The sequence below is a fragment of the Manacus vitellinus genome, unplaced genomic scaffold (genome assembly GCF_001715985.3).
Source record: "Manacus vitellinus isolate BGI_N305 unplaced genomic scaffold, ASM171598v3 scaffold_20_pilon, whole genome shotgun sequence".
NCBI classification, from domain to species: domain Eukaryota; kingdom Metazoa; phylum Chordata; class Aves; order Passeriformes; family Pipridae; genus Manacus; species Manacus vitellinus.
Genome location: NW_021939471.1, coordinates 7412257 through 7435019, shown reverse-complemented (window position 1 = coordinate 7435019; position 22763 = coordinate 7412257). Strand labels below are relative to the sequence as shown.

Sequence of the window (22763 nt, the reverse complement as noted above, 5' to 3'; positions counted from 1 at the left end):
TGCATGCAATTATCTGATAACAATCTATTTTGGGAGATGAATCTCTGAAGGACGAACAAAACTCTCACCTTGTTTTCACTGGGAAGCTCCATTATCCCTTTAAGAACAGCGAACTAAATGCATAAAAAATGATACAGAAAGTAGCAGAACAGCATGGTGCTGTAACTCGTGCTGAGCTCAGGAGAGGGAGGGGAAAGGGGTCAAGTCCTGCTGGTCACGCCAGCACATGAAATTTGGTAAAAACTATCCCTGCTGATTTAAGGCTAATCAGGTCTGTGAACAGTTGGACTAATTCAGCCTCTTCCCATGCCTCACAGCTGGATGCCTTCGTGTAGGTACATCAGAAGCAAAATCCAAGTGAAACCTTTCTCTCATGAGCCCCAGTGCCTAACTGACAGGTAGAGGTCACGCTGCAGCCTTGTGCCACAGAGAAAGTGCTGCCAGGGCCTCTCTGAACCACCTGTCCCATCCTTGCTTGGGAAATCTGCAGGAACTTAACACCCTCGAGGTGGCTGTCCCTCTGCCACGCTTCACCAAGAGTCCAGTTTGGTAGGGACCAGACACGCAGGCACATAGACAATGTATCTCTGATTGCTGGAGGCATTGATGTCCTCAGGAGAGGGGAGCAGGTCCTGGCTCAGCCCTCCTCACACGTGCTGCCTCACCCGTGCTCACCAGCAGCGGAAGGACTTGGCAGACACTGGTGTTACAGGACAGCCCAAACACAGCACCTGGATGTTCTCCTGAGAGCAACAGCAAATTCAAAGGTGTTTCGGATATGTGTAACCTAATCTGTGCCTGGGAAGGAAAACATCATCACTCTTATCTTACAGATGAGAAAATGACGCAGGGAAAATAAATACTGTAAAGATGTAGGACTCAGCGGCAAAGACAACCCAGGTAGATTCACTTCTGTACTCCCTCTGGCAGATACCTCCCCACACCAATCCCTGAGAGCTTCTCTGATTTCTAGCCGTTAAAGTACACTGTAAACAATTGCAAATACCTGTAACACTTTCCTGACATCATTTCCAGAGAAGCCAAATAGATAATATTCACATGGGACATCAGGCAAACTGTACCTGCACGGGGCCCAGAGAAGGTTGTTGTTCCATTGCAGGAAGCCAGGTACACCATGAAACACCTCCCCAAAAGGTCAGGCAGTCAGTCTCCTTGTGTGTGTTTGTTGCTGATGCTGGATGTGATTTTGCCACGTGTTCTCCTTTAAGGCTGAATTTTTATTCTGCCGACTGCCACTTTATCATTCATTTCCACTCCCTTCAAAGGGGTTCAGAGGAAGATGAGATGAGTTTTTGCTGCCAGCCTCTCTCTTGATGCAGGAGGGAGAATGGAGCTGCTCGAGCTGTGGGGTTCTGGATGCCCACACCAGGAGTGGTCCCAGCTGCTTGGGGTAATCCAGGGTGACTAAAATTCTCTACTCTCTATATTTTGGCACAGAAAGCCATGCAGCATGACCTTGGCACAGGACATAGCATGAAAGGTGTGTGTGTGCATGCTATGATATTTCCATCCAACCACTTCTGGTTCTGCTTATGCTTGTAGAGTGAGAGCTATGTTGTACCCTCTTTCCATGTGAGCACATAAAAACAGCCCTTCTCTATTTAATTTTATGTTCATTTGTTCATAACATCAGAGAATGCAGGAAGACTAGAAGGTATTTTGCCAGCAGTTCCTGTAGACATCAGGATATCCTTTTAGATTGAGAAAATCAAGTCATTTCTAGGTTTAAATGAAGCACCAAGAGGCAAGCCGCCTCTCTGTTCCGAGAGATGCTTTCCAAAGGCTGATCCTTTGCAACTGGTGCTGCTGGGTTAACAATTTCCATCCTCCCTAACTGTAAATACTGAAGGCCAAGCATTGTTTTTATATAAATACAACCTATGATGAAATTGGGAAGGTAACCCAAGAGAGTAAAATGTGAATGTGCATATTTATACCATTGATCTGGCTTTACGCCTTGCCTGAAACACAAAAGACACTCCCCCAGACCTCAGTGAAGTCTGAATACACTCATAATGGAGAAATAAACAGAGGATTTAGGGCTGGATCTGAATAAGTATGGCAAATTTTACTAAAATGGTATTTAAGGCATCTGAGTTATAACCTTTGCGATAACACAGTTCCTGTTAGAGCAAGACCTTCTCTCAAGCGACTTACCCAATCTAACCCACCTTTATCCAGGATCACTGTTAAATCACTGTAAAATGATTCTATGTCAAATCACTGTAAAAACATGGGTCAAAGTTGTTTCATAGCTTTACTCTCTCAGTAATGTGCAACATGAACATAATAGTGTTATTAAGAAGTCAAAAATAACTTAACACAATAGCTATATAAGATTTTCCAATGATCAAACTTTCAGCAATTACTTTTTGTTAAGTTCAGAAAATTAGCATATTTGTTAATCAAATTAATTTAAAAAGTAGCTTTTAAAAATAAAAGCAATGCTTTAAATAAATATAGTCTTTTTTTATAACCATAAAATACTTAGTCCTGTTAAAGGTAACACAAATACTAACACTCAAGCACAGTACTTAAATGATTGAAATGAATATTGTGAGCATACATGAGCTGGACACCGGGAGGGATGAGGATGCATTGCTTCGTGACATTCTCCGTCTCCTTTCTACAGTGGCACTAAGAGGCAGCCAAATCTCAGAACTACCCTAAGCATATGACAGGAGTCAGGATATTTGTAACTGCTGCACAAAAACGCTGGTACCCTGTTTTTCCCCAAGCTATTTCTCCTCACTACACCTGTAGCAGTTCTGGACCCTGCTTTAAATTTCTAGCCCAGCACGATTCTCAACCACAGAAACATAAGGCCAGATCCTGCTTGCTTCATCCAACTGACTTCAACATCTACGCAGAAGGGGGCAAGCAACGTCTGACCTCTCACACCTCTTGCACTAAAGCTCACGTTTTGTGAAATCTGGAAAACTTTCCTTACAGTACTGGCACCACTGGGTGTTTCAGAATGGTCTGAAGCTCGCTTTCAGAGTTCATGACCACCAAAGGGTGTTCACAGCTCTCCTCATAACTACAGGGCTGACTAGCTATGTTCATTACTACTTAAGTTAATGCCTATCAGCAAAGACTGCAACTGTCCTGCAGATCTACAAGGTGGCAACGTTTTGCTGGAATGAAATAAATCAGCTAGTTCTTACATTAGTATGTGCTATCTGGGTGTACCCTGAAGAGCAGTTTGCTAAAATTCAGCAAAAGATACATCTCAAATCTACCGATAATCTACCTAGCAACTGTGACCATTTGATATCCCATTTACTTGGTTGTAGTTGTTCATTAAAAATCACCTTCAGGGTCTGCAGCAAATCACCAGGTTTGTCCTCACAAAAACAGCTGTCAGTGACATTTGTTGTATTCTGTTTGTTTGTTTGTTTGAACAGCTTAACAGTAATGTAGCCTGTAAGTTAAATGATAAAAAGCTGGAGAGCAAAACAAAGCCCGGAACTGACACAAGTGCTCTCAAATTGTTTTGATCTTCAGAATGAACAGGCCTATTCAAAGATGACAAAGGAATAAATTAGCAAATGGCTAATGCAATGCATGAAAGGGCGTCTACAGGATTTGCATGTGCGCGCTCACACGCACTTGCATACAGACAGCTTGGCTTCATTAGAAATCTCACTACCAGAGCTTAACTTAGATAAATTACTGCATTAAAATACTGACATTGTGAGGATTTTAATACTACCACACCCTGCAGAGGGCACTCCCGTGTGAATTTTTAAATGCTTTAAAAAAATAGTTTAGAGTTATTGAAATCTGTGACAAATGCAACAGCTCTGCCTCCCCTCACAGCCTCCCGTTCTCATCTCCAGTATCCTTCTCCTGTATTGCCTCCAGGCACCGCTTTGACTTGGCGTCCGCGTGCCCGCTTCCAGTTTTGCTCAGTCCGCACGACAGGCACGCCAGCTGGATCTGCTTCATGTTCTCCAGGGCTTCGTTCTTGGCGTTCTTCAGGAGATCTCCTTGGCCCTGAGGATGCACAGACAGACATGCAGGAGAGAGTCAGGTATTGCACACATCACTCGGGACCACAGGCGGCAGTACTGCTCATCCTTGCCTCTGGGGCATACTGCTCAGTGCCATGGAACAGGTCCCAGCTCCCATCTCAGATCCACTCTTTGAACAGGATCAAAGCCCCTTCTGCAGCCTGGCACCAGCTCAGTGAGGAAGGCAGCACCCAGCACACTGGACAGACATCAGACTCCCACCATTTCCAGGTCACCACCCCTTGAGAGGTAATTGGGGCCTGCACTGAAGGAGGCTGTGGGGGAAGGCATTTCCTCTTCCACAGTCAAGAGCAAGGACCTGCAAGGGACAGGGCAGTGATGGTACATGTTACTCCCCTCCCCATGCCACTGCTCTATCCTTGCTCCCTGGCATCAGATCCCACATGGCAATGGTTGCGTGTCCCCAGCCAAGGACCCCCTGAGAGCCGTGAGACCCTGGTAACCCAACCCTCCTTGTACCCAGATTTGCTACCCAGCCTTGAGCCCTCCTGTAGCAGAGGCAGGCCAAGCTGCATGCTCGTGTGAAACACATCATCCTGTAGCACTACAGGGAATGCATCTGAACCATTTTGTTTGGGACCTTCAAGCAGGTGAATGGGAATGAGACTTCATGAGCAAAGGGCTGCTTCTGCATCTTCTCAGGGCATATAAAGGTGAGGTGACTAGCAGGATGTCAATCCAATTTGTAACAATCAGGAAAAGTGTGTTACATTAAATTTGTATTAAGGAGGTGGTGTTCAGAAATGCCAAAATGAATATTTATGCAACATTGATATCTCAAGTGCTGTGAAGCGACAAGATCCTGGTGCTACAGGATACAAATAAATAAAAGCCAAGACATGCATCTGGTCATTAAAATTCAGTATCACTAAGAACCTGAGTTCCTCTTCTCCTAATGTCACCCAAAGTACTGCTTAAAGCACAGCACCCACTGCTGCTGGTTATACACATACTCAGAAGGAATACTTCCATTGACTGAAACATCACATTCACATCCCTGCAACCCAATCTGATGTCCTGTGGACTACAGGTACTTCCACAGGTCTCAGAGGAGACAACAGATATTATAGCAGGACCTGGGGCTTGCTGGAGGGGCAAGTGATCACTGCCACTCCTTTGGTTTTCAAAACATATCAGATGTTTGGATGAGTCACAACATGACACCCTCCATCAGTGGGAACATCTCTCCACTCTCCCTTTCCCCAGAGCTAAGAGGAAGGATTTATCCCACACCGATGAGCACAGTTCCCTTTTTGCCAGCGCCTGGCACTGGACTCACAACGTCTGAGCCCCTGCAAACAATGTTCACAACGAAGAAACAATGGTGGCTTGCAAGTCTGTTGCATTGGTAAACACCACGTGGGAAACCACGTCATCCAGGGACAGCAGCCTGTGCCTGAGAACGTGATTGCCTCATCTCCTGGTGTCATGAATTTGTCCCTGCTGAACGATGCAAATCACTATCCAGATGCTGGGAATACAACTCAATGTGAGAATAACAAAAAGCACTGGGACTGTGCGAGTGGCTCTCTGCTATGTGGTATGAAGCTCTTCTGAAGAGATTTGTATCTCGGCAGCATGACAGCTATGGGAATACACGGACAAATAGCTTTGGATCCAGTGAGAAGGCATGGCTTGAAAAAACCAAAACAAGAATAAATTATGCAGCAGATATTTCACATAGCTGTGATCTCGATTTTAGGTCAGAGATTTTACTTACGGTTAAAGACAGTAGGCAGGAATTCAAGAGCCCCACAGCTGCCCCAAGGACCCATCCCGCCCCACTTTGGTCTCCGTCCCTGTCTGCAAATGCCACAGGAGTAGTGCCAGTGCTGCAGCAATAGGGACAACACTGCCACATAAAGTATTATATCACTAATGACATCATGATGTTATCAAAAAAGGTGTATCTCCTCAATACATCTTCAATCTCTCCAAACTGCACAACTGCAGTTTAAAGTAGGTTGGGTTTAGGATTAAATCCCCCTGACTGCAGTGGGGTGGCTGCTTTTTCCTATCATGCACACCGGACTGAAGACACCAAAGGTTGCACCAACGAGCTGACAAAATCAGTGTGATGATGCTTTGCAGCCTTAACTTCTCCAAGTCAAAACCTGGTGCTACGTAATTCATGCCCAAGAACAGAAAAATTCCCTTAGCACAAGAAGCAACTCAAAGTAGTTGAGAACAACTAAGTTAAGAACAACTAAGTCCAAAACCTGGGACAGCCCCTGCAACAGAGAAGTAAAATGATGATGATGAAGGCCCAGTACCCCTAAAACACTGGTGTCCCCTGTTAGTTAGGGTGTCTGGAGAAACACTTCCAGGAGCCCATCCTCTGCTGCGGCATGGCTGGCATCTCCCTGGGCAGTGGGAGCACTCACCCACCCTGTGCACAGAGGAGGATTTCCTGTCATGCAACAGCATGAGACAGATACAGCTCCACAGGATGACACAAAAAGCTTCAGCTTAGTCTATGGCACTTTCTTCACATCTCTTCCTTCTAAGGGTGAGGGCAAAGCATGGAAATCTTTCTCAGGTGGCCCACAAATGGTGTGTTTTACCAGGGACTGAGACACTCATCTGAAGGGAGCTACTCGGGATTGGATACACCGCTTGGAAGGCAACAGCCTGAGTCTGTCCTGCCAAGACTCACATCTGAAGTCCCCAGAAGCCAAGGGACTCCACAACCTATGTCAAAGTGCTGAGCCACCCGCTCTCCCTTATGCATATTCTTATTTCTCATTTGAGTAACCAGGCAATTCAGATTACAGATTTTGTGTGAGGCAATGCACAACTTGTCTTCAGGTTTTGGGAAGACACACACTCCTCCTGAGCATACTTCCAATATTTTGAAGACATTCTTATTTTACAGTGATCTAAAAACAGAAATGGTCTTATCAAAATAGTGCAATTCCATTCATGTACAGTTCAATGTCTTAGTCTCCTCATGTTTTTTATTTTTAAACAGTTGGTTCATTTGAGCAAGCTGAAGGAGCAAAAATGATTTTGAATCATCTGTCGTGAGAAAATTAACGACAAACCAGCCCCCTCTGACAGAGCTGTCATAATTCTAGAGACACCATTAAAAAAAAAAATCTGTGGGCATGCTCTGTTTGAAAAGCCATCTGTTTGCTTTGAAAAACTCGCTGTGAGCATAATCCACTTAAGAAGAATGTCAGTAAAGTTGTGTCAACACCTTAACGAACTAAATACTGGATAGAAGCTAGAGTAAACTTTACAAGTATGATTGCATTGAAACAACCTTCAAAAAACAGTCCTCATGATCATCTCTGCACATAGAACCATCCTTCTTGCCCTTACACACAAAGTATCTTACTTCCCAAAGAGAGATCGTGACATTCCACTTTGGCATCTATGCATCTATCTCCCTTCTGCTATTGGTATCATCAGCCTTTCTGAAAATAAAGAGTTGTGACAAAGTTTAAACGCAGCATTTGGCATGACAGTGAGTTATGCCAGAAGAGGTTAATCAGGTGTTCTACCTGAAAAACTGATCAAGGGGCCCATTTTCATTTAGGGTTAGGGAACATTAAATGTCAGATTTCATACACCTAACTACAAAACCTGAGCAGAAATTAACATTACTGTACAAATAATCCAGCTTTTCAAGCAACTGTAAGACTATAAGCCCCTACCCTTGACAGGTTAATACTGCTTAGAAAACCTACAATCTGTTGTGCCTTTCCATATTGCTCAGTTTCAGTGACAACCCATGAAAGGCTTTAAGAAGCATAAGTAGCTCTAGACAGACACTGGCAATGACCACAGATGGGACAAATTCCTTATGTTGTTGGTTCAATTAGGGTTTTTTTCTCCAATCAAATACCTAAGTTTTTGAGTCAAGATGGCAGCTCTATATCCAACAGCAATCCACTCCAGGGTTGGGGAAGTGAAAGGTGGGTTGGGATAGGTTAGAGGGACCATTTTGTGTTCAACTTCACAATATTATTTCTTTTATGTACGTTGCATGTATATTTCTACATAACTATCAATATATGAGCATGGGTATGTGCATTAATAATTATTATTTCTATTCCTGTGCTTTCTGGGAAACACCCCACAACATGTAGGTCATGAAGCACTGCTAGTTGTGAGCACCCCACAGCACTGCGGACCCGGTTATGGCTCAGGTAGGACCCTCAGCCCTTGTGTTGGCAGGTGCCCACACCAGCATCAGGGGCTGCAGGAGGATCCTGAAGGCCACCCCTCGGCCCATGCAGAAGTGAACTGTACTGACAGGTTGCCCTACACAAGCACTTTGCTTTACTGCTGGCGAAGAAGAAAATCCCACTTGAGCAATTGGGCCTTCCTGGCATTCAAAACTGGCCATCTTTCCAGAGAGGCTGAAACAGTGGCTGCAAAAGCCATTTTGTAATCTGCTGCTTGCTAAAGCAGACGGTTGCTTATCTCCTGGGCAGACATATTCTCTGACAGCACATTATGGGAGCTTTCCTCTCCAAGCCTCAAGGGTTGAGTAAATACAAATAAATAACAGTCTTAACACTCATCCCACATCATGCTCATGATATTACTGTTATTTTTTACCTTTTTCTCAAAGAATCAAGCTCTTACATTATTATTTAATCACAAAGCAAAATCTCCAGAGGCTGCCAGTGAACACCAGTGGTTGGCTGAAAAAGCCAGACACAGCCACACAAAACAGCCGCGAGCGTTGCGTCACTCCACGTTTCAGAGGCAACACGGGTACGGTAACGGCACTGACAGTCTGTGCCAAGGGACTCAGATAGCCAAAATGCTGGAGAGCTGCCGTAATATTGGGATATTCTGTGTGGAGGCAGCATTCACTGCAAAGGGTGCATTTTCAAGGTATCATAGTGGGACTTTAATTGTGTTCAGTATTAATAAGAAGGCACATAATTAAATGATCGCACATGGCTTTGAAAATGTAATCCTGGGGAGGAAATCATTAATGAAATTATTAGACTGCTATGCTAAACTTGCTACAAAAAGCAGGTATTTTTCTACGCTTTCTTCAAAGTTAAATGTGGGAACAATTGATATGAATTTGATTATGATGCATTCACATTTCAGAACAGACTACTCAAAAAACATACAGAGCGTTGCTGTATCAAAGCAGACTTTAAAACCCCACCCTTTTCATTATTACTGCATATAGTTTGTCAAGAGCTTTGCTTTATTGTCTGTGACAGAGATCACAATGCACATGTTGGCATGAAAAATTACTGTGCTCAAAGATTAGACACAAAACATATAATCACTTCTTGCACATTGAAAAATAAAGGATTGCAAAAATGATTTACACCACAGGAAAAACGGGGGCCAAATGTTACTTTCCAATTTATTTTTAAACCTTTGCATAGCAGAAATTCACTTCGTGTGAGCAAAATAAAAAGGTCACAAATATAAAAAATGGTACTTAAATGGCATTCCTTGTGCTACTGGTTTATCATTTAAGGTCTGGGTTTTGGGCATAGCTTCCCACTTACCTATTCTGGACCAAATACAGGATCTTGAAACAGCAACAATTTGACACTGAGTAAATCAGGCAATCCAACCGAGTGTTTGCAGGGGCCTGAGTCATCATATTTTGTAGTATCTGCTAGTAATTTCAGACATCAAATTGAGAATCTCATTTCAGTCTATCAGCATGTAACTGACAGCCAGAGACCACCTCTCCCATTTCTCAAACCAGGGTCTAGCAAAAATTTGCAGGAAGGAAACACAGCTGAGAATCAATTACATCACACCAAGAACAGATTTGAGATGTATGAAAAAGAAAATATCCACCTAGGTGTAGTAGGTTGACCCTAGCTTGACTCCACTAAAGCCACTCTCTCAATCCCCTCTACCACTGGACAGAGGAGAGAAAATATAATTAAGGGTTCATGAGTTGAGATAAGGACTGGGAGAGGTCACTTACTGATCACTGTCATGGGCAAAACAGACTCAAAGTGGGGATATTAATTAAATTTATTAGAAACAGAATCAGAGCAGGAGAATGAGAAGTACAATAAAACTTAAAAACACCTTCCCCCCATAACTCCCTCCTTCCAGGTTCTACCTCCTCTCCCCCAGCAGTGCAGGGAGACACGGAATGGGAGTTGCAGTCAGTTGTTGTTTCTGCTGCTGCTCAGGGAAAGGAGTCCTTCCCCTGCTCCCGTGGGGTCCCTCCCAGGGAGACAGTCCTTGATGGACCTCTGCAGCGCCAGTCCATCCCATGGGCAACAGTTCTTCACAAACTGCTGCAACATGGGTCATTTTTCCACATGGAGCAGTCCTTCAGTCACAGGCTGCTCCAGTGTGGGTCCCCCACAGGGTCATAAGTCCTACCAGAAAGGACCATTTGGGTCATTTGGGTCTCATCCCAAAGGTCTGCATTGGAGAGGATGACAAAGGGATTTGCAGAGGTGTTCTGCAGCAGCCTGGTCAGTTTTCTAGAAGGCTGGTTCATTGCACAGCCAAGCAGTCAATCCCAGAGCACAAGCCATGACATGAGCGGTTGGGAAGAGGGAACGCTGTCTACCACTGCTGGTATAGCACTCCCCTGAAAAACACCCTTTCTCACCTTCTTTTCCATCTATTGGAAAGGTGCAGTTAAAATCTAAATGGCTGTGCTGGATACCAAGAGACAGCCCCCAATGTACCACACAGGGCAAGGGTCCACAGTTTTTACAAAACTGCCAGCCCACAACTTATATATATCCAAACCATATGACACAGCCAAACAAAGACCTTGAGGGCAGCCTAGGAGGTGGAAATGAACAGAACACTTTTTTTCTACAAGGAGAACCTCAAAGAGAACAGTCATGCAATTAGCAAATAAGTAAATACTTAGAAAAACTTTTGATTCGGGCTGTTGGCCTTGCCAGTGCGAGTATATCACTGCCTTGTGCAGCCATGGCAACTTAGGTAAGAGGGTCTGTATTTGTAGTTCTCTTACAGGATTTGCCTAACAAGATAAAGGCAAAGGGCACACATGGCCAGCTTGCTCTCTGAAACAGTCGAATGCCCTTCCAAACCCTACTGGCCCCAGACCAAAGCCTGACAAGGAATTAACGTCAAGCATTTGCTAGAACACCAAAGTGGCAAAGCACTCATACTATAGCCTTCCCTACTGATCATTAAACAGAGCTCTCCACTGAAATCCAGGGGCTCTTGCAAGTCAATTGCACTATATGGCTACTAATTCATTCCTTCAAGCAGGCATTTTATGTATAAAAAGAGTGGGCTTTTATTTTTATTTTTTTTTTTAAAATGCCTATGCTTCTCTCTCATCTGGGCATTTAAATTAAATTATGCTCTATCAGGCTGTCAAAAGCAATGAATGCAAACATTGACTGTAACTGTGTTTCAGTAGGAATTTGCTTTCAGAAATAATGCCATTAATTTGATGTTAGCCATGTGCTGAGCTGTTCAGCTGCCTGTGTGTCTCTCAGGCACTCCATCTAGCAGACAGTTTGCAAGCACAGCCACAAATGTATGCACTCTCTCTGTCAACCCCTCCATGCTAGCAACCTGCCTTTTCTTCTGGTGATATGTTTGAAATTAAAAGGTTGACTGGGAGCCCAGAAGTGCACAATTAATAATAAAAAAAATCCCATTTTACTGGAGAAATTGGAGCACTATTTGTTTCTGATATGTAGCCATGACATGGAAGTCAAAGCTGTATGTCCAGGCATTTATCTCTTAGTCCTCCCTTGGTCACAAAACCCACAGGTACCTGTACCAGCACCTGCTGGTAACTCCAGTAAAGTCCAGAGAGTCCCAGAAAAACAAAACAAGGGGAAGAAAACTGAGGCAGAAAGTGCACAATTTTTTTTTTGCATGTAATTTTTCTGAGTAAAAGGACCAGCTTCAGGAAAATAGATGTTTTGCAGCTAACAAAACACCTGTGCAAAGCAACCCCAAAGCAAAACATTTGGTTGGGAATAGCTGACAGCCCCAGCTCCCTGGTGCCCTCTGTGCTGACTCACAGCTGCCCGGGCTGCAAGCACATAGTTAACATCAAAATCATGTCCTTCATCTCAGTGTTGACAACAAAATGTCCCTTAAGTTCCTTAGAACTTGGAAAGGTTTAGTGGCTGATTCTGTTTTGATGGAAGAAAACAGGCACTGTGCTGGTTTGGGGCTTTTTTGGAGGGAGAAAGTGTTGCAGCAATGTTGCACAAACACAGCTAAAAAAATACCTACAGCTGTGCTTAATACTAACTGAAATAATCTAATCAAGATGAAATCAAATTGTGCCATCAGAGCACAGCATTTCTGGACAGGTAACAGAGCACCCTCACGAATAGCTCTTGCACACAGCCCCTTATGTCTCTCCTTTCTCAGTAACCCCGTGCCTCAAGCACTAATGTCTTAGCAACTATATGGTTTGCAAATCCTCCTGCTGCAGTGGTGCTGGCCAACATCACCAGCTGACTGGGGCACGGTTATCTGCAGAAGCCATCTGAGCTCCCTGTTCCTACTGCTCCAGCTGGGGCACGACACCCCTCTGGTTTGGCTGCTCTTCCTCCCTTCATGCCAGGTGCTGTGGGCAGTCAGTTTCTAATCTGTTCACAAGCAGCACAGGCCACAAACAACTTTATGCTGAAGCAGAAAGCTTTAATCTGAGACCAAAATCTCCAAATCACATGAAAGGTTAAGTCACACGAAAAAAAGAATTAAAACAAACCACTGTCTAGCTGCTAGGTGTTTAGAAGATCCTTAAGCAAATGCTCTGATCCACCTTATCCCTGTCATTCTGGTCCCCCACAGTCAAAGGCAGGTTTGCTGGTGAGACTGGGCAGTGAGCTCAGTAAAAGCAGAGCTGAGCCACCCTCTCTGCTTGTGTTCCCCCAGCCAGTGGTTAAAGAGGCTCCTGTGGACACAGCGGCCATGGGCCTCATGTTCACAGGGCTCAATTCCCCCGGGAGAATCCCAGACTTGCTCTCCCAGTGCAGATGTGAAATCAAGGGAAAACAAGAGCGGGTATGGTTATTTTTGCAAGCAGCACTGACCCAGCAGGCAGAGAGTCACTGAAACTAAGCAACTGAGAGGGGAGGAGAAAACCAGCAGGGATCAGAAACAGGCATGGGAATGGGAAGGATGGGAATGGAGACACACAGCAAACTGAGTGAGCCAAGCACAAAAATTAAGTGGTGCAGGATAGGGAAGGTAGTATTCATTTACACATTCATTGCCCCAAAATGTCAATGAGGGAAACTGAACAAGCATGATTTACAATCCATTACGATGCTATACCACAGAAACAAGAGACTTCAGCAAAATTTAACTCAGTTTTTAAGACTGATATAGAGGGCTGTAGTATTAACTCCACAGTTACTGGGGAGGGTTGGAGACAATGAATTTCTACTACCCAACTCCGTACCCACTGAGCCACTCTCTGAAGGGAACTGTCCTTCTGATGCTGCTGGCAGCCCCCAGTCTCAGCCTGTTCATCCCAGACTGTTCAATTAGGCCCCTCAGGCTGTCCAACTCCCACCACCTTTGTCAATGCTTGAAAACATAAAAAAAAATTTCAGGTGTTTTTCAATGTCTTCATGTAGCTCACCTCCTCCCCACTGCTACCTACACAAGCATCACCAGGAGCAGGAACCCAGGGACACTGAGTGAGAACACACAGAGCACTTAAATGCTCTCCCCACTCTATTCAGAAAGATCACAACCTATCAGTAAGGCTCCTCCTGCCAATACCTATGTCTGATCCATAGCAGAGGATGCTGGAGCAAAAACTACTATATAAGCATTTTTAACTTACTCCTCTGAGTGTTGTGTATTTTTAATTTGCTCTCATATGAACATAGCCTTTCTGACATCAGTAACGCCATCTTTTTCTTTTTCTGATCTAAAAATAAATAACAGCTGCCACAGCATCAGAATTGCTGAATTTGTCTCTGCTTTTCTCCACAAATGGATCCCACCTTTAACTGGGGAAATGACCCATAAGAAAATTACCTTTATCTGCTGCAGGTTTCATCACCTTGCACTTGAATTCATCTGACCCAGGTAAAAGAAGACTGTAGCTGTCAAAGATATAAGATTGCAGTTTCCCAGTCCATTGTTCATACAGTAAAGCTTACTTTCCCCCACAAGTACTTGGGCCTCCGAGTTCCCTAGCTCCTGTGCAAGTTTTTGGGAATGCCTCCCACATTTAGGGCTTATTGGATCCACCATAAGATCCAGGGAAGAATAAAGGCAGCACAAACGCCTGGTCTCACTGAACACCTACAACTTTCCCTTAGGGCAGTTTGTGGCTTTTCACTAACTGTCCCAGCCCTCCCTGCAGATCCATACTGCCAGTAACCATATATGTTAACACAGCATCTTTACTCCACAGCCCTCTACTGCTAGTGGCTCAGGCAACAAAAATTAATCAATACCACCACTGAGTTAAAGAGCATTTTATTTTAACCTCAGCCCTCAGAATATGTAGTGGTGTGCATGAATATTTTCTCTTTTCAATGTCAGGAGGCAGTAAGGGAAGCTAGGCTGGCACAGTGAAAACATGGAAAGTCATGCCAGCAAATTACTGCCTGCTGGATTCAGTTTGGCTCCCCTGACTACTGTACTCACACAAGTGCAGAAGAAATCAAAGGTCCTGGCTAGCAATGGCATTGTGCACATTCTGACACGTGGAGAGAGGATTCATATCAGTGCTCGTGAAGGAGAAGGGGAGGACTTGGCATTCATACAGAGACATGTTACCCCCCAGCTTCAGCAAAGCACAGGGGCCAGGTATCACTCGGTTATAAAGTATATTACCAGATCTGACTGAGGCCACCGACAGTGCCAGGGAAAACCCAGACAGCCTCTCAGCAACCGCAGAGGAGGAAGTTCGGATGGAGCTTTCATCGCCTTCTGAGTTCCCCCAGGGAGCTGTCTTAAATTAGACACCCATTCCCCCACAGGGAGCAGCTTTTGTAGATGCTGGCACGTAATTCACATAACAAAAGGGACAGTCAGCTTGCCATCAATTATAAGCTCAGCTCGGGAAACTCTATGTGATCCGCAGACAGTAGCTGTAACAAGCTCAAAATATACCACAAAGGTAATTTTTAGAAGATGTTAAAGCTCTCAGCACATATCATTCAAATATAACCGTTTCAGACTAGCACCAGTTACAGCTCCCACAGAATAGCACAGTTCACATTTAACAATAAGTGAATGCTGGGAAAAAAACAATGTACAAGTGATCCTCTCTTAAAGTTCCCACCATGTACAGATCAGTACCCTGGTCTGTCCCTGATACTCAACAGCCCTACAAAAATTCAGATAAAAACCAACTGTGGGTGGAGGCTCCCTCGTGCCCTGTCCCACCATGAAACCCCTCAGAAGTGGAGCCCTTCCTTCAGACACACACTCCCTTGTAGGACAGCAACGTGTGCACAGGCTGACAAAATGAGAAATTCCCCAGTGACACAAAGACCCCTGTCTAAATGAACCAGGGAAATTAACGGTACAGGAACACAGCTGCTTCGGGGAAAAATTCCTCTCAGAGCCTGTGGACACTGAGTTGACACACACCAGCTCCACATTTGGAGGAAAACAAAGGGCATTTTCTCTACCCATATTTTAATAACCTTCAAGCAATCACAGCTCCACCAGATCTTTACCAGGACACAGGACAGCATTCCACAGTTTAAAACACCTTGGTAGGCACCACCTGTGTCATCTCTGCATGGGTGAGACACAGGAGTATGTGCTAGCTAGGATGAGATGAGCAAAGCAAATGCAACTTCTAGGCTGTAAAGTGAATTTGCTAAATATATGCAGACCACAATACACCTGAAATTGCTTTAAAATTTAACATGTATTTTCAATAGCAATTGTACAACTGAATCTCTCCTATGTTATTTAAGGGACATCAGGAATCCTCCAAGTTGCATCAAGAGATAACTGGAGTTTTCTAAGCAACAGTCTGTCCCTGAATCCAAGAAAAAACATCCATTTTGTGTCTCTCCATAAATGAGAAATACTGCCCTGCTTAACTGACCACCCTGACCTTCAGTGTCAGGAATAAATATCCAGGCAAGGCAGTGCAGGACACTGCCAACCCAGGAAGGAAAAGGTCTCTCCAAGCCCTCCCTAGGGCCAGGTGTTGGGAGGCCCTACTGGGGCATGTGCCCAGTGCCACTCCAAGGGCCCAGATGAAAGACTCCCATCCCTCCAGCACACTGAGCTGCCCAAGCTCTGAGGGGCAGGGCTGGGGCTCAGCTTGCATTATAATGCAACCTGCAACACCAGACAGAGCCAGCTGCTCTTCTTTCACTCTTTGTTAGTACAGCCATTGACAGACAGAAGCAAGAAATGTGTGAATTTCTGCTGAAACTTATACTTTCATTATAGCCTTTTTAATTCCTCTGAATGAGGTCATGTTGTCAGATTGGCATAAACTAGATCCTCAACTTCCAGGTTGTGTTAATTAACTCAACTGCCAAGTACAGCAGTCTTTGATATCCATGTCTCAGATGAAAATGTCACCGTTGCAGGGGAGGGAGGGGATGGTGGCAGAAGTTGCTGAAGTTCCTATGCCATCTGCAGCTTCTGCTTACACTGTCTCTTCCTTCAAGGGATGGGAGATGACACTGATCCAATTTTTACACACAGGCAATCGTCCTTTGGTGGGGAACCATCTACAAACACTCAGTCACCTTCCCCTCATGCCCCCTCTCCCCCTCTTAATAGTACCAACTTTCCAGCACAGTTCTGCAGTTCTTCTCAGGTACACATGTGTGCAGGACTAGCTCCTTTTCCTCAAGAGGTGAGTATCTTCAATAAACTTGTAACCCTACCTGCTGATTTTTCAAATAACCTCTTCATAGGTCATAATCTTGCTGTGGCTTAAAAGAGCATTCGGAGAACAAACCCTCTTTGTATTCACACACCATCACCTGAACATTATTAATTACTTTCCCAGGTGCACAGTCTTTCGGCCGGATGACACACCCCCTCAGGAGAAGTTGGCCTTCACACCCAGGTGCCAAAATCCCTCCCAGGGTGGTAAAGAGGGACGTCAGCAGCACAGCTGGGGCCCTGGCTGCGACGGGTCTGCCCCAGTGGCACAAGCACAGCGGTGCCAGGTCCCACACAGCTACCCCAGGGCAAACTGGCACAGAATGCAAGAGTGCTAAACTCATGTGAACTGCATCACAGCTAGGGACAGCTCCTGAGCCATGTGGAGTTTAGTCCAGGTCAAGGATGGGGGACAGTAGGACACACAGGTAAGACAAAGAACATGGCGGTTCACCTCCCATGAATTAGCATGATTTAGATGATAACGCTCAGCTGGGCCAAAGCAGAGGGAATGAGGATTTGAGGCTGGGGGGGAGAGACAGTAAACACTGAGATGACAGTGAGGCACAGAGGGGTAACTGAGGCAGGACAGACAACTAAGCAGAGGGCTTCACTGAGCTGCCAGCCTACACAAGGAGAGAGCTGGACACCTATTTTGACAGACTAATGCCTTTTAAGCATCTTGACAAGCCTCCATTTATGAAGTGACACTAAAATTGGTTTTCCAAACAGCACCTCAGTGCGCCAGCCCTCACCCAGGCTCAAAGCCCATGCTGCTGAGGTGGCCTTGGCACAAGAGGCACCAGGCATAGTGACCCCACATGCTTCTGGCCCTGTCTCCCACCTCCCTCACTGCAACATGATGCATCTTGCCCTGCGTGCACAGCCAGCAGCTTGGCATCAGATCCATGGCTTTTGGCAATTTGTCCCATCACTCAAAATAAAAGGCATATCACAAGATTGATTGCCATCTATCTCTGGCTAATTTCAGTCAAGTTCAAGGACTAAGCAAGGTATCACTCAAGGCTTTTCATGACACCTTTCACTTTTCTAATGTCTTTTCTTATGCCAAAGTTACGGTCATTCTGCATATATATTTGATGACCTGTCTCACCTCCTATATACATACATGCATGTGGGTTTGCACACATACAATCCCAGCAGAACTGAAGGAATAATATTTTCATCTGAATTGCAGAACTTTTTACTGCAGGAAAAAAAGCTTTTACATCAAAGGAAGGCACCTCACAGCACTTGATCCCTGCATGAACTTTAGTGATCCTCCATTTTCGGTCTGTCGTGCTCCTGGGTCCCACACTGACTGCAGGAGGGTCTCATCCCTAAACCTACTGTTGTGAAACACCTGCAGGAGCAGAGCCCTGGTGGGAGGAAAGAGGAAGAGCAAAGCAAGAAAACTGGCAGAGACACACATTTCTGCTCAGATGACTCTGGCCATCAGCTCTTTCCCCAAGAGCCAAGTGGGTCCCTGGGTCTGCCACATCACTGTGGAAAACACTAGAGCCTCATACCAAGCACCTTCTATGCCAAATATTCAAGCAGGGCTTAGATCCACAGCAGCTAACAGGAGGAACTACACAGCCTCTCACAGACCCTTCCAGTCCTACTTTCTATGGACACAAATAGGTGTAAAGGGCTGGAGAAAAGACAGAAAATTGTGCATGCTCCCTGGATGAACAGACACTATGAACTGGGTTTGGTTCTGCAGGGGCTGTGTGATGTGGGGAGGTGAGTGCTGCTCATCACAAGCACCAGCGCTGCAGGCAGGCAAGTGCAGGTCTGTGTGGATCCCTGTGCTGGACAGTTAAGCACTGCCTGACCTGAATGTCTGGACAATCACTTCTTGCCAGTCAATGGAACATTCCTGCTGTGACATCGTTCAACAAAACCCCAGCAATAAATGATTAATAAGGGACAAAGTCTCTCTTTGTCAGACCATCCTCGGACTCCATGCCCTCCTACATCTCTTCAAAAACTCACAGTATCATGAAGGAGCAAGAGCTGTGAACCCTGGTGATCTTTGGTCTCCTTTCCCCCCTTAGTCCCTGCTAGTGCCAGCATTCTCTACTTGCAGATTTAATATTACCTGGGTGGCCTTGATGTATGTGTTAAACACACAAATATTTAACTTGTTCTAAATCCAACTCCTGTCTTGGAATTTTCCTTGACCAAGGAAACAGTGACCTTTCAGAAACACCATTAGGGCTTCAAAAACTCACAGGGAACAGCCAGGTACCCAGAGAGGTCATGCTATACTCACTGGAGACTGTTCACTACATCCTCCCCAGAGCAATGCTCCAGCAGCATGGCTGAGGGCCAAGAAGAACAGCATATTCCAGTTAATTAACTAGTACTCCTAAAGGACTGGTATTACACTCCTTCTGCCCCAATACATACTGCTGAAGTAACTTGAGAAGTTTCCATCACTAGATACAACTGGCAAAGTCCACCAAGTCTTTTAAAGAGCTCTGGTTCCTGCCTTTGGGCTAAGGCAAGACAGATAAAAAACAGTGCATTCACCACTTATGAAGGAGGCATTTATCAACCAGATCAGCAGAGAACAGTACTCTGTTAGGTAAAAGAAAGGTCTGCCTATCCTACCTAATGATCACAGGGCTTGGTTCCCATAGTTTACAAAACACATTGATCAAAACAGCTTTGCATGTGGATCACAAACTTACATCTCCTTATGCTGTAACTCAATACCATTTAAAGGACTCTAGATCCCTTATCCCAGAAAGATCTTGCAACACCTCCACATACAGAGGAGCCCTGGAGACTGACCTGAGGGCCAGGAGCACAGGCTTTGCCCTGAAAGCAGCTCTGGGGCTGGGAGCCTCCCTGCACTCACCACTGCATTCAAAGCACAGAAAGGGCCTGCAAACAACCTGCACTCCCATGCAACTTCTCCATGCTCTTCACAGACTGAATAAGGAACAATCTAAATCTTTCCTTTCCTTCATCTTTCCCCCTACTTTCAAATAAACTGCTCAAACTAAGCATATTGGTATTTATAAGACTAAATGGATGTTGACCTCGATGGACCTCTTCACCTTCTCTCCAGCACTCTCAGAAAGCCAGCTGTTTTGTATTATTTTTCTTTTATTTGTTCTTCAGCTCATGTGTAAGAGATCAAGCTGATCCAGTAACTCCGTGAATAATTAGAGCATCTTTGTATTTCATTATATGTTTGTAAAATCTGTCAATCACAGATTGGCTTGGCCAATCTCAGCTGCAGCTGAGCAGGTCTCAGAACCCTCAAAAGTAGGCAGGGCACACAGCCTAGAGAGGTTTAAAAGTCTGAAACACCACTGTGAACTGCATCAACAAAGGAAATGCAAACAATGTGGGGATTAGACAGCAGGAAAGACATTCAGTCTCTCCAGAAAAAGAGCCTTTGGGGTAACCATATTCAAAATATATTTACCTAGATCTGGATATGAGTAGACATGAGTACACATGGAATAACACAATTAGCCCTGCATCTAAAGGCAGGCACGAAGACTCCATGCCACACAAACCACTCCTGCCTACAGCTCTTGCTCTTCACTGTCAGAAGATGAGAGCAAATAAAAAGACTTGCTAAAACACTGTGGCTTATGTTCCATCTGTTTTTGCAGTTTCACAAATTGAGCTCCAATGCGTTTGTGTCCACAGAGGTAATACTGGGAAAAGGAGGGAGATAAGACACAGGGAATTTTTGGGGGGTCAGGGGAAAGCCTAACTGACACTTACAGTGAAAGAAATAAATGGCACATAGAATGCAGCAGGTCTGCAGGGACTCATGAATTCATCATGTCCTTATTTAAAAATCTAGATAGGGTAAACTGTCAAGCAAATCCTTTGGCAGCAATCATATAACATAATAGAATATATTGTTACCATTGTGCTTAATCACATATAATATTCCTAAGATTCTGCCAGGATGCTCTGTTGTCCACTCTGCAGCACGCCAAGGAACAAAGGCATGGCTCTTGCCTACTGCAGGAAAAAGGACTGATGTGAAAAGACCGAAATAAATCTCTCTTACAAGATGCTTTTAGAGTACTGTAGAGTACTCATTCAAAAACACTTCCACAGTGCACTATAATAAATCTTAAATTAATGCTGTGAATGGAACTAGTTCTTCCAAAGATTATCAGAAAATCTGTTTTTAAGGTGCTTTAGAATAACAATGACTGTCCGATATGTAGCTTTTGTTCCTAACAAAAGCTACAGTTACAACTCCAGTAACTTATAGTGATGCTAAATTCATCTCAGTTTAGGTGAAGCCAGATAGTCTTGTATGTACATCTTCCAGAAACCTGGCTTCTACCTCTCCAAGTAGCCTTAAAGTGTGCATTTGGGGCTCTGCAACCCAAGTGAGAGGTCTGGATGCTGCAGGTTTCCCAAGCAACTGAAGGCTGATTGTCACAAATGACTGAGGCAAAGAAAGAGGTCATTTGTGGACATCATCCTGCAAAAGTGCTATTTGGGCACCGTTTTGCTGCATAAAGTCACACCAGAGCTAACATTGATCACAACGACACCATAAAATTGTAGATTCCTCCTCCAAAGAGTGAACTGCATTAGCAATTAAATAATTGTATGCCTTCTGCATTCAGCAACCTCTCTCTTGATATATCTAATCAGCATTAATTTAAATGCAGGATAATTAACAGATACACTCATGGATGAGTGCTGAAACCATCCCTGAAAATGTAACCACTAGATGTCTTGTAGCACGTACTAACAGTTGGAGTCCTAGTAAGACAGAACACACAGCAGCAGAGGAGAAATCTTATCATGGGCAGCAAAGAAAGATTAAAGAAAAAATGTGTATTTCAGAGCAACAACTAGAACCAAACAATTAGGTGTCCTCCCTTTCAGTGAAAGACCAAAACAGTAAATGACACTTTATCTTTTTCTTCCCATGTTTTGTCTATACATAAGTCAGTATGTTGGTATATTAACCAGCCAGGTATTTACCATCAGCATGCAGGCAAGTACCCCAATGGTATTGCTTCTAGAGTTTGTATGTGCTGACCCACTTAAGTACAAATAGCCCATGAAAATATGTCTGCAGACAATCAAACCACGTCCACGTGAGAGCAATAAATCTGACCCATAGTCAACATACTCAGACTTTGTTTGACTTACTTGGCAGGCTCTTGGGACTCAGGCAGATCCCAACTTCTTTGCTCAAGTAAACACCTCCTGGTAGTCTGTGACAGTTTTGCTTCAGCAAGGAGAGTAGTTTTGCAGGCTACAAGGTTTTTTTCCCCCAACATTCTCAAAAACTCATAAAGCGGTCATTGAATCGGTGGTTTGCACATGTGACAGATGCTGAGAGTGCCTCAGTTACTAGAAAATGCTTGGTACAAGATCCCAGAGGAGAGGCAGATGGAGTGGGCAGAAGAGCCCCAGGAGAGGTGGTAGCTGGTACTGTCCTGTGCCAAGAGGGCCAGGAGCAGACCCAGGCTGGCTCTGCATGCCCATCACCCACAGGTACGTGAGTGTACCTGACCTGAAAGCCACCTAGTGCTCTGCAGCAGCAGTGAGTGCAGCGTTACAGCTCAAGGTCAGAACTGCCCTAACGAGGCTTCTCAGCTTCTGCCTCACAGGGCAGGCAGGAGGAGCCCATGCCTGCTGCAAAAACAACCACACAGTCAGAGAGGAGGTGACCTCATCAGGGCAAGGAGAGAGGAGCAGCAACATTTGGGGAGAAACAAGCATGAGCCCACGCACCCACGTGAAAGCCTCTGCTCAGTGAAATGGATAGTGGCTTGTTTTAAAAACAAGAAATATCTCATGAAAATGAATTGTGAACTTCTGTGACAAGAGAGGGTCAGACCAAAACAGTTACCTCAGCTGAGGTAACTGAGCAGCTTTGCAGGCCTGTTAGGG

At 44.7% G+C, this 22763-nt stretch overlaps 1 protein-coding gene across 1 annotated transcript in view; it reads right to left on the bottom strand.

Annotated features, from left to right (window-relative positions):
* Nucleotides 1-2220: 2220 nt before the first annotated feature.
* PLCL1 (phospholipase C like 1 (inactive)) overlaps nucleotides 2221-22763 on the bottom strand; it is a 188766-nt gene continuing 168223 nt past the window's right edge. Inside the window, exon 6 of the mRNA XM_008931117.3 lies at nucleotides 2221-4020. Coding sequence (XP_008929365.1) covers nucleotides 3838-4020 — 183 coding nt within the window. The 3' untranslated portion in view covers nucleotides 2221-3837. The remainder of the gene's footprint in view (nucleotides 4021-22763) is intronic.